The 15,000-nt window shown below is 43.1% G+C and overlaps 1 protein-coding gene across 2 annotated transcripts in view; it reads right to left on the reverse strand.

Moving 5' to 3' along the window:
* Positions 1–14,835, reverse strand: part of arhgdig (Rho GDP dissociation inhibitor (GDI) gamma) — a 60,451-nt gene extending 45,616 nt beyond the window's left edge. The window contains exon 1 of one of the 2 annotated variants that reach the window (XM_080447754.1): positions 14,704–14,835. Coding sequence is in view for 1 of the 2 variants with exons in the window: in XM_080447753.1 (XP_080303879.1) it covers positions 1,051–1,123 (73 nt within the window). In the remaining variant the exon portion in view is untranslated. Of the gene's footprint in view, positions 1–1,050; positions 1,265–14,703 lie in introns of those variants that run through there. The other variant, XM_080447753.1, reaches the window with a different exon arrangement.
* Between the last annotated feature and the right edge of the window lie 165 nt (positions 14,836–15,000).

Below are 15,000 nucleotides of genomic sequence, written 5' to 3' on the forward strand. Positions count from 1 at the left end.
GTGTGTGTGTGCGTGCGTGTGCGTGTGTGTGTGTGTGTTTCTCTCTACAGTTCTTTCTCTAGTTCTAGTTCTCTTTCTGTGTGTGTCTCTTTGGTCTGCATGCCCCATTCCCTGTATGTCTGTTTGTGTGTCAGTTCATCTTCCTCTGTCTCTCTGTGTCTCTCTGACACACACCTGTCAGAGGGGAAACCCCAGGGCTGTTCCACCATCTGTAGCAGCTAAGTACTACTGCAGTGTGGCATGCCATGCTTGCCCGCACGCACACACACACGCACGCACGCACGCACGCACGCACGCACGCACGCACACACGCACGCACGCAAACGCGCACACACACAAAGTTGCGTAGCGAAATGCAAATGCTAAAAAAGTGTTGATGACACAATCTGGTGACATCATTTGACATGACCTCACACCACACACACACACACACGTGTGTGTGTGTGTGTGTGTGTGTGCGTGCGTGTGCGCGTGCGTGTGCGGTGCGCGTGCGCAGTGCGTGTGTGTGTGTGTGTGTGTGTGTGCAGAAATATAATTTCAAAATCTGGTATGACACAGAAACACATACATTTACACACAAACGATCAAAACACACGGATGGATAAGTGATCAATAGCTATCGATCGTCTACCTCTGGCTTGTCTTGGCAGCGTTCAGTTCAGACATAAAAATGTCCACACGCCCCAGAATAGAGATATATGGCTCGCTCTCACACACACACACACACACACACACACACACACACACACACACACACACACACACACACCACACACACCCTTTAGACATACAGAGTTGACCTATATTTCCTCTATATTACCAAACATTTGAAAACTGTAAATTAAATAATTTAACTTCACTGTGGAACATACACAGACTTAATGCATGCACATGCATATACCAGTGCACTGATGGATGCACTCTCTCTGACACACACACACACACACCACACACACACACACACACACACACACACACACACACACAACACACACACACACACACACAACACACACACACACACAGAGTCCGGTCAGAGATTGCCCTCACCTCTGTAACACATGGTCAGCCACAGCAGCTCCAGAACCTGACCCCCAAACTCACACAACATCCAAGCCAGCATGGTGCCTCGCTCTGGGGCTGCACTCACTGCGATGGCTGGCTAGAGAACCAGAGAGACCGGCAGACCTCCACAGTTGCAGCAAAGCTAAGTAGCAGCGCAGCAATGGGCTCAAGTGTTACCGTATCCAAATGAGTCTCTTTAGAGCAGAAAGCAGTCAGACAAACATCTCCTCTCTGCTGAGAAAATGCCCTGAAGGTAGCAAGGTTGACTGGGAAAGGAGTTAGAGGGAAGGGAGCAGGAGGGAGGGGGAGAGAGAGAGAGAGGAGAGAGATGAGATGAGAGAGAGAGAGAGAGAGAGAGAGAGAGAGAAAAGAGGGGGGGGATGGAGTGGGAGAGACTGAGGCAGAGACAGGGTATCCTTGGGTGTGGGGTGTGGATGATACAGGGTTGGAGCGCAAGTCTGTGTGTGTGTGTGTGTGTGTGTGTGTTGTGTGTGTGTGTGTGTGTGTGTGTGTGTGTGTGTGTGTGTGTGTGTGTGTGTGTGTGTGTGTGTGTGTGTGTGTGTGTGTGTGTGTGTGGCGTGAGTGAAAGAGAGGGGGGATGAGGAGAGAGAGGAGGCAAAGGGGAACAGACACAGGAGAGAAATAGTGAGGGAGAATGAGAAACAGAGAGATGTAGAGTGAAAAAGAGAACAGAGAAAGAGAGAGATTGAGAGAGAGAGAGAGAGAGAGAGAGAGAGAGAGAGGAGGGGGAGGAGGGCAGGGTGGAAGAAAAGCAGACACCAGACTATACCGGCTTTTCCCTTTTTAGCCGTGTAGCATTAGCTTTGTGAGGCAGCGGAGAGATGAAAGTGAAACACTGTATACGCTGCAACAATGAGGTCATCTGTAAACCTCGACTCGGACTTGGCTAAGCTAAGCTAATATGCTAATGCTGAGGCGCGTTTACACAGGGACGCTAACAGCAGGTAGCAGTGCTGTCTGCAGAGGCAGGCAGCGCACGCTGCCTTAGATGTATTCTAGGACGCAGACACAGGCTATCGATTCACAGACGAGGGAGCGAGCCCTCCCCTATAACCTCCACCCAGCCACCACCCCCCCACCCCCCCTTCCTCCATCTCTCTCAGTCATCAGCCCAGAGACTGCAATGAGCTCATCCTTTCCTCACCCCCCCCCCCTTCCCCCACCACATTCTCTCCCTCTCATTCAGGCTCTTCACTTGTCTCTCTGCACAGAAACCTCCTCTTCCTCGTGTCTCTCTCTCTCTCTCTCTCTCCTCTCTCTCTCTCTCTCTCTCTCTCTCTCTCTCTCTCTCTCTCTCATCTCTCTTCTCAATTTCTCCACATTCACTTTCCTTCACATCAAACCATGGCATTTTAATTATTTTATCTTAATTTGTCATTATTCTATCATTCACCGTCACGTGTTTGTTTTTGTCTTATTGTATTGGTGTGTTCATATTCTCCCTGTATCTTTCTCTCCTCCTCTATAAGCATCTCTCTCTGTCTCTCCATTTATCTATCCACCCATCTGTCTGTCTGTCTGTCCGTCCGTCCGTCCGTCCACACCCTCCACTGCCACTCCTCTGCTCTTCAATTGCTCTCCCTTTCAGTGACCACACCCTGTCAGCGATATCCTTCAATCAGCTCTCTCTCTCTCTCTCTCTCTGCTCTTTTTTTCTCTCTCTCTCTCTCTCTCTCTCTCTCTCTCTTCTCTCTCTCTCTCTCTCTCTCTCTCTCTCTCTCTCTCTCTCTCTCTCTCTCTCTCTCTCTCTCTCTCTCTCTCTCTCTCTCTGCTCTTTTTTTCTCTCTCTCTCTCTCTCTCTCTCTCTCTCTCTCTCTCTCTCTCTCTCTCTCTCTCTCTCTCTCTCTCTCTCTCTCTCTCTCTCTGCTCTTTTTTATTTCTTCCTGTTCTCCCTCCCCTCTGCTTCCCTCTCCTCTCTCACCATCTTCTCTCCCCTCCCCTCTTCTCACTTGTCTCTTCCCCTCTTCTCATCTTGTCATCTCATGTTCTCTCCATCTCACCCTTGTCTTCATCTCTCTTCTCTTCTGTCTCCTCTCCTTTCCTTTCCCTCTACTAACATTTCCTCTACCCTCATCCTCCCCGCTTAACTCTTTCCTCCTGTTCACTTCTGTTTCCCTCTCTCCTTCTTTTTCCCTGCTTTCCCCGCCTCTTTTTTTGCAGAAGGGAAGAAGACAAGACTGTAGAATGCAAAAGGAGCTTCTATTCCCAGTTCTCTCTCTCTCTCTCTCTCTCTCACACACTCACACACACACACACACACACACACACACACACACACACACACACACACACACACACACACACACACACACACACACACACACACACACACACACACACACCTCAGGTTTTTAGCCTATTATTATCAGGCTATTGTATCTCATTTACATTATCAGTTTCACATTCAGTAATCAGCTCTAACTCTTAACAGGCGTAAAGTCTAACACGCTGTGATGAATCATAACGTACTAAGATAATTTATATCATAACGTTGTTTGAGAAATAAATGAAACAAGGTTTGTATTGAGGTCATTCTTGGTTCGCTCCTTACTGAAGCAGCCCTTTGTGATGGATGAAGTCTGTCTAGGAGTGATGAAGGAAGGAACCCATCTTATAGTAATATCCCCCAGGCCCCGGCTTCACTGTGTGTGTGTGTGTGTGTGTGTGTGTGTGTGTGTGTGTGTGTGTGTGTGTGTGTGTGTGTGTGTGTGTGTGTGTGTGTGTGTGTGTGTGTGTGTGTGTGTGTGTGTGCGTGTGTGTGTCTGCCTGCATTGAGTGAGTGAGCGAGCGAGCGAGTGAGTGAGTGAGCGAGTGAGCGAAGTGAGCGAGTGACTGACTGACTGACTGACTGACACACTTTTCTCCACGTGCGTTATATTACTTATTAACCCATTAAGACCTGAAGCCGATTCTACAGAATGTATTCTAAATCCTAACAGTTTTTAAAAAAAGCCTTTGTTGCTACATCAGTGGTTCTCACATTTTTTCATGTCAAGGACCCCCAAAATGATATGTATTTGGCCGCGGACCCAAGATTTCAAGATTTTTCAAAAATAGCAAATCTACAAGCTCGTAGCGGTGCCGCGCTACAAACTTGTATATCTGCTATTTTTGAATAGCCAAAGAAATCTAAAATGACAGAGATGCATCCCCGGTCTTAAAGGGTTAAAATAATACCTCTGGCCTCCGTATTGCTTTTCCTCCAAAGAACTAAAGATAGAGAGACAAACAACAAGTGAGCTTTAAAAAGACACAGGAGGAGAATAGAGGTGGAGAATTCTCAGCGCTTTTTCCATCACACACACAGTAAAATCCTCAGTGCTGATTAACTCTGAGAGTGTACGAATGTAACCAAATGGACCCGTAAGGGTCCATTTGGTCACATTTGTACACTCTTGGAGATACAAATGGACAAATAAATCTGAGGATTTTACTGTGCATATAGATTGAGCAGCTGAATTCAAGGGGAGGCTCTGACCCAGTATTGATTTCACTTGTTCAAACCATTTGTAACTTGTGAAGCAGAGCGGTAGATATAGTACACGGATGGGAGCAGACAAGTTAAAGAATGATTGTTAAAGTCACCGAGACAAACAAGACAAGTTACTACACAGGAAAACCCGGAGCGTTAAGTTTAACGCTCAAAGTGTAAAAACAATGCTGCGGTCATCAGACAAGTCATTGTCTATTCAGAGCGTCAGCGATATATGTCATTAAAACGCTATCAAACTTACTTGTTCAAATCAGGCACATCCTGTCTGAAAAAAAGATGCAGAAGAACTAATCCACGCGTTTGTTGCCTCCAGGCTGGACTATTGCAATTCCTTATTGCAAATTATCCAGCTGGTCCAGAATGCTGCTGCACGTATACCGACAACTAGGAAAAAATATCAAATTTCTCCCATGTTAGCTTTTCTGCACTGGCTCCCTGTGAAATCCTGATTAGAATTTAAAATCCTCTTAATGGTCAGGCACCATAATTAGCTCATTGTGCCCTATCACCCCCACTAGAACTCACTGTGCTTCCAGAATACCGGCCTACTTGTGGTTCCTAGAATCTCCAAAAGTAGAATGGGAGGCAGAGTTTTTTAACTATCAGGCTCTTCTTCTGCGGAACCGTCTCCCAGTTTTGATCTGGGAGGCAGACAACCATCTCTATAGAGTAGACTTAAAACTTTGGTTTTGATCAAGCTTAGTATGGACTAGCCCAGGGGTGGGCAACTTTGATGAATGTAGAGGGCCACTATATTTCCACACTCACTCCAGAGGGCCACATTGCATATACTGTCGGGTAGACAGACTCTCGTATTTCAACTTTTTTTCCACACTCACTGTGGAAATAGCCGATCTACAAGCTCAAAAAGTTTTGAGCTTGTAGATCTGCTATTTTTGAATTGGACTCCTAATTTCTTTTTGCTATTTTTTTTATTGGAATCCTGAAAAGTTACATTTTTATTTAATTTCAAATGCATTTAGTTATATTTATGTACATTTTATGAACTTAAATACATATACATTGGACATAAAAAAAGACAATAGAATTTTAACACTAGTCATGAAGGTACTAATATAGACTGAAGTAATTAAAGCGGGTCATGTTTGCATGTTTGGAATTGTAACAGCTGAAATCAATAATATATCAGTGTTCCGGTATTAACCTGCGGGCCGCATTAAAGGAGAATACCGGACAAATTAAGTTGGATGCTTGTTTCTTTCCAGAACCTGGCAACTCGTGTTGCCAGATTCTGGAAACAAGCAACCAGTGTTAACTCGTTCGCCATTGACGGTGGCCTCGCTGGAAATTTCAACGCATGTTTGACTATCATGAGACTCCACAATGACTAAGAGAAGAGAGAAAAACAACTTTGCCTCGGTTATAATAGACGAATCTCCCTGACCCACGCGCTCCCATTCTGACAACGGAGGGGGTTTAAAAAATGACGACACGGGAATCTATGGAAAAAAAGAACGCCACTTTTCACGTCGGTCGGTAAGTAACGAGACATCAAAGTCAACACTTAATTTGTCCGGTATTCTCCTTTAAGTGAAGGTGGGGGCCGCATGTGGCCCATGGGCCGCCAGTTGCCCATGTATGGACTAGCCCTTGCTTATGCTGCTATAGGCACCGACTGGTGGGAGACATCCCCTGACTCACTGAGCTCCTCTCTCCCTCTCTGTCTGTACACAATACACATTCATGTCCCATCCATGCATATTAACTAACTTGACTTCTAACACAGAGTTTTTGTGCTTTTCTTTGTCCCACAGGCTTCCATGGATCGTGGTTATAGACCCCCTGGCTCCAGATCGAGGATTTCCATGGATTACTGTTGTGTACTGTTAGTATAGTTGTTATTATTGTTTGCATCTCTGTCTGTGTGTGTGCGAGTGCGTGTGCGTGTGCGTGTGCGTGTGCGTGTCTCTCTCTGTCGTCTCAACCCGACCGGTCAAGGCAAGACGGCTACCCACCTAAAGCCTTCTTCCCATTAAAGGGGATTTTGTCCTTGCTGCCATCGCCAAGTGCTTACTTCCCCATTTAAATGTGGCGCTTGCGCTCTATCAGTGAAGTGTGTATGTGATATTGTGACATAGACCAATGTTTGGCCGCCACCAACTGCAAAGTTTCCTGACTGAACTTGCACTGCACAATGCATGCATGTATCATGACGCTCTTTTAGTGCATAGTGTATAGTATTAGCAATACCTTTCTCAAGAGATTCAAATAACTTTTTAAGTCCCTGCAACTTTATGTTAACATCATCCTGAAATGATTAAACATTTGGCTTCCTCTGGGGACCAAACAAACTGCTGTATGATTTGGAAATGTTCTGCAGTAAGGTCAAGTATCCTTTAACATGGCGGTCATAGCTGAGGGGGTAGAGAGGTCCCCGGTTGGTGCCCCGGGTCCCTGTCTATGTGTTAAAGTGTCCCTGAGAAAGACACTTAACCCCTAACTGCTCCCCAAGCGCTGTATTTAACCCATTAACCGGGAAAGCATCACGTGTCATTTTTGAATAGCGCCCGCCCACTGCTCCTAATAGTTAGGATGGGTTAAATGCATAGGACAAATTTCATGTATGTACAAAATATACAGTGTCAAAAAAGACCCCAAAGAAGGAGTGGGGACCAGATTATGATTATTTATAACTCGGGGTGTTGCTGTGTAGTAGCTTGTACAGCCATCTGCGGATGAAAACGTGCACGCTGGCTCATTCTGCCAGTGTGTGAAACCGCTGACAAACAGGATGCCAGGCCTACAGTGCTGTGCATGTACTTCCTGTTTCAGAGAGCACACAGACTGCGACGAGGAGGAAGCGGGCGCACAAAGAGTCAGAACGAAACCCGGGACTGAACTGAATAGAGAAAAGCCTTCACTCTCTCCTCCTCTCCCCTCCTTTTTTGTCCTCCTATTCTCTTCTGTCATACCCCCCCCCCCCCTCTTATCTTAGCGTCTTCCTCCCTCTCTTCTCTTCTTCTGTACTTCTCCCATCCTCGTTTCTCTCCTCCTATCAAAACAGATCCTTGTCAGAACTGCTCCACTCAAAAGACCTGGTGGGATTTCTAGGCCCAATTACCCAGGAAACATTTTAGGAACAAAGGTCTTTGCTTTCTCAGAACTCGGGGAGAAGAGGATGATGATGCTGTGTAAAAAAAGGTCAGAAGGTTGTGAAAACACAACCAACCACTATTACGCCAGGGACACACACACAGTCATGCACCATGCAGTGTATACTCTACCAGTTTAAAAACATGTTAACTCTTTGACTGCCAGAGTATTTTCATAAAGTACTCCCCCAGTGCCAGCAATTTTCGTGTTTTTTTATTTTTATATTTTGCATTTTTCTCATGAAAATAATTTAAGGACACATAATGTAAAGACCCAGCACAAATCCGCCACTAGAGCGCAGCACATGACAGCCTGATCATGTCGTTGGGTCTCTCTCACCCTTCTTCATAGATTAGACAAGGAAAAACATGAAAACGGATGTGACGTCCCCCCCATTGTTTTGATCGGCGAAAATTACGTTGTGATATACGACGGCGATGACTGATCGTCACCCAGACCATAGATTATAGAAGAGAACCGTTCCGTTTGTCCGTTATACCGTGTGAAAACCCGTTTATTTACCTATTTTGGACGAAAATGACTGGGGAAAAGAATCAAAAACCGGAAACGGAATCCAGGTCATGGAACCGGATGCAGATGTCCGTGAAGTAAGTGGAACTCGAGAATAACATTGAATATTAAGCAGCATCAGAGATTAAACAATGAACGCGCGTCCAGCGCGTCGAGCGCGTCGACGGCCAACTGGACAAAGTAGCACTTGACGCGTTATCGCGTCGTCCGCAGTCAAAGAGTTAACGGGTTACCGCTCACAAATGCAATACATAAAGTGCAGCAGAACGCAACTCATACACAGCACACTGCCTATCATTAGATATACCGTATGTTCCAGTGGGGCACAATTCACTGATAGTTCCAAGTTCCGAAAATAAAAGCATACAGTATATTAGTATGTGCTGTGCTCTTAGTGTACGTGCGTGTGTGTGTGTGTGTGTGTGTGTGTGTGTGTGTGTGTGTGTGTGTGTGTGTGTGTGTGTGTGTGTGTGTGTGTGTGTGTGTGTGTGTGTGTGTGTGTGTGTGTATGCATGCGTGTGTGAGCGAACGAGCAAGCACGCTTGTGTGTGCGTTTCATATTGAGCACAGCGACACATTCCACTGAGCAATAGAAGTAATTATTTCATTAATTTTCATGAAGTCATTGACTATATGGAACCTGCCTAGCCTATAGGCTATTCAATTGGTTTTCTCTCTCACACACTCTCACGCACTCATAAAAGATCGTTGGCCTCCATTGTAGAAATCCATCATGCTCAAGTTTTTCAGAGGATTTCTATAGCTTTGGTGCCTCAGAAACTGAAACCATCTCCACAAATTGGTATACAATACTGGCATGCAGTGGTGGAAAAAGTACTCAAATTCTTTACTTAAGTAAAAGTACGAATACTGCAATATAAGAATACTCTGTTACAAGTAAAAGTCCAGAATACAAAATTTACTTGAGTAAAAGTACAACAGTATTGGCATCAAAATGTACTTAACGTACCAAAAGTAAAAGTACTAAAATGTTTGAAAATAGCAGATCTACAAGTTCACAACGCGTCGCATCGCAAAAGCTCACAACGCGTCGCATCGCAACGCGTTGTTAGCTTGTAGATCGGCTATTTTCAAATAGCCTATGCCCTATGTACTGTATAAAATAGGGCTAAAGTGGTTCATGTATGTTTCATAATATAATAATGTATATCTGCAAAGTTCTAGCAACTAAAGTTTTCAAATAATTGTAGTGGAGTAAAAGTACAATATTTGCCTCTGAGATGTAGTGGAGTAGAAGTAAAAGTACTGAAAATTGGAAATACTCCGGTAAAGTAAAAAATACCTCACAACTGTACTTAAGTACAGTACTTGAGTACATGTACTTAGTTACTTTACACCACTGCACCTATCCAAGTCAGCTGTGGGTCTTTCTGCTATTTGTCCTAAAGCAAGCAGCGCTATAAACCCATTATGTTCATACAGTTTTATGGGGATATAAATCAGTGGCAGCTACGACTCCCACCGGGGCAGAGGGGCTCTATAAAACGTATGTTTCAACACAGAGCCAAGGACAGTTTTCATAGAGAACGTGTGAATATAAAGGGCCCCTCAAGGCTCCCATCTGATTGGACCCGGGCGTTTCACACTTCTCTCCAAGAACAGACAAATTGGTAGGCAAGCAAGGGCCACGTTTTAAAAGTGCAAGAGTGAAAGTGTCAGTGTGTGTTTTGGGTTCATGAATGGGGCAGTGGCACAGGTGGTCCAAAACAGTGGTAGTGACAGTAATCCTAGTAGTAATACAGTAGTAGTACTGTAGTAGTCACGATAAAAGTATTGGTCATAATAGTACTAATAGTGGTGATAGTATGCAGTCATATTTAGTACTAATAGCAATACAGCGCTGTGACTATAGTAACAGTAATATTCATAATGGTAATAGGGCTAATAGTAATAGCAGCTATAGGACTGATCATTGTAGTGCACTGTTAACAGTAGCAAGGCAAGTATATTATTTATATAGTACATTTGATACACAAAGAGAATTCAAAATGTGTTACTTAAGGCATAAAAAGGCATTCTAAACATTTAACACTTTCAACCTGCTGTCCCTATTGTGGGCATTTCATTATAGGCGAGGATTGCACAAACAAATATTGTAAAAAAGCTGAGATTTTTCTTTTTTTCGTTGTCTTTATGCTTTCACTGTTTGTATTGTTTGTATTGTATGTCTTGTTTCATTATGATTATCATTACTGTTGCCATTGATGAAGAATGTCTTTGTGCCGTGTGCCATGTGTATTGTCTTGTCTCATTATGTTTTTCATGATTTTGAAAGTGCATATATTTTTGTATGTTTGTCTTTAAAAAAGAAATAAAGTACCAATCATAAAAAAGAAATCATAATAATTATAGCAAAAATAACCAAAATACAAGCTCACAACACGTCACACGTTTTTTCTGTCACATGGCAAAGTACTGTATAAACGGCTAAACAAGTGATTAATAACAACAAAGTTGGTTGTTCAGACAATGGGAGTAGTACAGTGTGTAGAAGAATGGGAATAGTACTTAGTTCAAAGTACTACAAGTAGCTTTTGGCCATGAAGTTGCCCCCAGGGGTCCTTGGGGGGGGGGGGTTCCAGGGGGTCCCCAGCAAAATTAGTTAATACAGCGTCACAACCATTTTAAGCACTTTAACCGTATTTTATACTTTGGCAATTCAAAAATAGCCGATCTACAAGCTCATAGCGTGGCACTCTGTGCCACGCTATGAGCTTGTAGATCGGCTATTTTGGGAAAATCCCTAGCACGAAATGTTTTTGAGATGGGGGTCCACAGCCAAATACATATCATTTTGGGGGTCCTTGACATGGAAAAAGTTTGAGAACCACTGCCCTAGAGGACTACAGGTGTACTGCACTTCAGCTCCGTTAGTCCTGCACTGCTGCTCTGCAGTCGGCAGTTGAATACTGTGTTTGCACTCGGAAGCTCCCAGGTGTGAACGTGTACCGTACTGTACTGTACTGTACTGTACTGTACTGTACTGTACTGTACTGTACTGTACTGTACTGTACTGTACTGTACGGTACTGTACTGTACTGTACTGTACTGTACTGTACTGTACTGTACGTAACTGTGCATGACTGTATGAAGTGTGGTTTTGCTGGAAAAACTGCACATAGGCATGCTATGCAAACATTGTCCAGGAAAACACAAGTCAGACAACAATCCCCAACAATCGGAGGCAGAGATTTGTGCTCGACAACATTTCCTCAATGACTTACTTCCTGGTAAAGAGGGTAGTTCTACTTAAATAAATAAAAAAGAATGCTTCCCTGTCATCATTCCTTATCATCTCTTTGAGATGGACTGATGCGGCCGACAGGGCAAAAGAAAAATAATTATTGTACAGTAAATTAAATTTGGAGACTAACATCACATGGATTTGCAAGCATAATATGCATTGATTTGGCGAGTTATTCCATTAAGCTTGAGGCACAGAAGCTGTGTAGCAGTAATAGCTTTCTGTGTTTCCCTCTCTCCCACTCACACACACGCACATGCACTCACTCACACATGCACAGATATGCATAGAGTAAGTGAGCGATGCGGTGGGGCGGCGAGTGTATAAGCTGTGTCTAAATGGTTTTCTGACAGCATGATGCGAGGGGTACATTTATCTCCTCTTTGTGTGGATAGAATAAGCCGGTTCATTTGGAGCGCGCTCATCCATAACCACCTGGGTTTACTCACACACAGTCAAATCCTGGGTGTTAATTTACCTCTGAGATTGTACAAATGGAACTAAATGAACCCAATGTGGGACCATTTGTTTCCATTTACACTCTCAGAGCTAAATTAACACTGAGGATTTTGCTGTGTACTGAAAACGGCTGGAATAATACAGCCTCCAGTTTTCATTCTCAGGGCATGAATAATCATTTCACCTGGCAGAAGAAGCATTTGTGAGGCAATAATAGTGAATGGATGAATACAAGAAGTATTTGTCACAGAGTGATTGGATAAATACAGAGGTAATCGCAGGTATGGCAATCGAGGTTGTCAGGGTGCAAGTGAATAAATAATACAGAGGGGTATTCTTTGTCAGGGTGGATATTACGAGAAGTCATTTGCCTCCATCCATCATTGTATGACTGTCGTGGGAAAGCAGAGAGAGTAGGGGATCATACACACACACACACACACACACACAGGATCATATATCACAGACATTTATAATACCATCCACCAGTCTGATACAGAAAAACACGAAGTGAAACATACAGACACACACACACACACACACACACACACACACACACACACACACACACACACGCGCGCGCACACACGCGCACACGCACACACGCACACACGCACACACACACACACACACACACACATACAGTATGCACAAACGTAGAACTGTTCATGATGTCACAAAGAGGAATACTGATCTCACATGCAAACTAAACATACAAGCTTAAATGTATACTCACAACCACACTACACACACAGGGCTGTCACGATTACAAATTTAAGTTGACGATTAATTATCACTCAAATAATTGCGATTAACGATTTAATTGTGTTTCTGTCGTTGAAAATTACATATCTGTTTGACTTTTAGCTTTCGTAAACAAAAGTTGCACAGGGCAGATATGGCAAATAACACATATTTAATGACTTGAAAAAATAGTGGAAATAGCCGATCTATAAGATCAAAATGCGACGCGTTTTGAACTTATAGATCTGCTATTTCCACTATTTTTTACATTTTTGGAAAATATGATTTTTTTTAACATGGAATTGATTATGATGATTATGACGATTATGCAAACAATTATTGCGATTATATAAAATAATTGTGATTACTAGACGATTATGTAATGATTGTGACAGGCCTATATACACACACACACACAGAGAGAGAGGGGGGGGGCTTGAGAGGAGAGAGAAATAAAGAGGAAGTGTAGTAAGGTACAGGAAATGGTATTGACTCATGTAGAAAAGCATTGAACACTTCCACAGAAGTCAACGGCTGCAGAGATTGTGAAATATACCACATGTATAGCCTATTCCTATATCTACACACACAGTCACACACACAATACATGCATAGTGCTACAAGTTCCAACACATGCACAGTACTCCAACAATACTTTCAATACTATCATCATATTAGTCCTGTGATTGAAATCTGGTTAAAGAGCAGGAAGCTCTGGCAGATCATGTAACCTAGCCTGGAAACCAGACTTATCTGCCATTGCAACAAAAAACAATTGCCCTTGGCAGATTGGAACCGCTCAGTTGTGATTGGATTTCACTCCCTCCGAAGTAGTGAGGGACCAATCAGGGCCCAGTATGGAAATATAGGGCTGGTTTATCACCAGAGGCATTTTTTGAATTCGCCCCTTAGAAATGCAGGTTCCACACAGAGATTATAGAAAGGAATGCCAGCACTCACTTAAGTCCATTTAGGCTCTTATTTATTTAGGTCATAGCTCCCCAGCAAACAGCGTCAAAACCGGACGTTTCGGCCCAGAGGCCTTCTTCAGCGTATAATCATGATATAATGATTATACGCTGAAGAAGGCCTCTGGGCCGAAACTGAAAAAGTGAGTGCTGGCATTCCTTTCTATGAACTTTATCTGCCTGAGCCGTGCACCCTGTACTTTGGTACTTCAAAAACTCGTCTTGAGTGCTTGCTTCCTTCCTTTTCAAGTCCACACAGAGATTCCAGACTATTATCTAATATCTAATATCTATCTTCGTCTGGCCATGCCAGGCTAGACGTAACTCTCTATTCTCTGTTGTTTAAAATGTTCAAATCTACAATTTTAGAACTTCCTGTTTTGTTGTTGTTTGTAAAATTCAAGGTAAACCTCAGTGACTGTTCAGCTCTCATAGTTCCCCACTTAGACCCAAATTAATTAATGTTAATTACATGAAGACAAAATGTTAAAAGTAATTTTCAGTATGTGACTCTGTTTGTTTTGTTTTTTTTAAATACATTCTCAACTAGGCCAACAGACAAAAAAAATTCCAAACTATAGGTATAACATTGAGTCTAACAGAGGAGACAAGTAAGTTGCAGCCAGAATAATCATTATTACATACAAATTATCTACAGCTGTTGTTGTGGTATCATCATCTCTGCATCAGTGTATGTGTCAATGCAGAACCTAATGAATGAATCTCTTATTTCGTTAGCCTCATAGCATAATTGCCTAAGTAATTTTGGCCAAATTGACATTTCTGCCTAACTCTACTCTCCTAACACTGCTGCTTCATTGTGCCTTATTGCCTATATGTCCTCAGCCTATCAGAATGCTTGTTACATTCCAAAAATGACTTAGGCAATTATGCTATGAGGCTAACTTTTTGATTTGATTATTTTGAATGTAACAAGCATTCATTTCTTCTTTCCAGAAAATCTTCAAAATATGACTTAGGCAATCATGCCATGAGGCAAACGATTTGTAAATTAACAGAAACAAATGTAAACATTGTTTTACCTTTAGACAGCTACTTTGTGAGAAGATTGCAGGTGGCAGCAGCAGCAGTGAGTGAGGCAGCTGCAGAAGTTCTTTTAACTTCTCCCTCTCGCAGAAAGAACAGGAAATGAGTGTGTGTGAAATGTGTTCCTGTATTATCTATGACAAGTTTTTACTCTTCACATATGCTCGACGAATATATAGTCCGCCGTACGACGGTGTCCCTCGCCGAAAATAGCAAATTCATAAAGCCTACAACGCTTCGCATCACAACGCCTTGTTAGCATATAGATCTGCTATTTTCAGCACTGGACGCAT

The sequence above is a fragment of the Gymnoscopelus braueri genome, assembly GCF_963280865.1.
Source record: "Gymnoscopelus braueri genome assembly, chromosome: 13".
NCBI lineage: Eukaryota > Metazoa > Chordata > Actinopteri > Myctophiformes > Myctophidae > Gymnoscopelus > Gymnoscopelus braueri.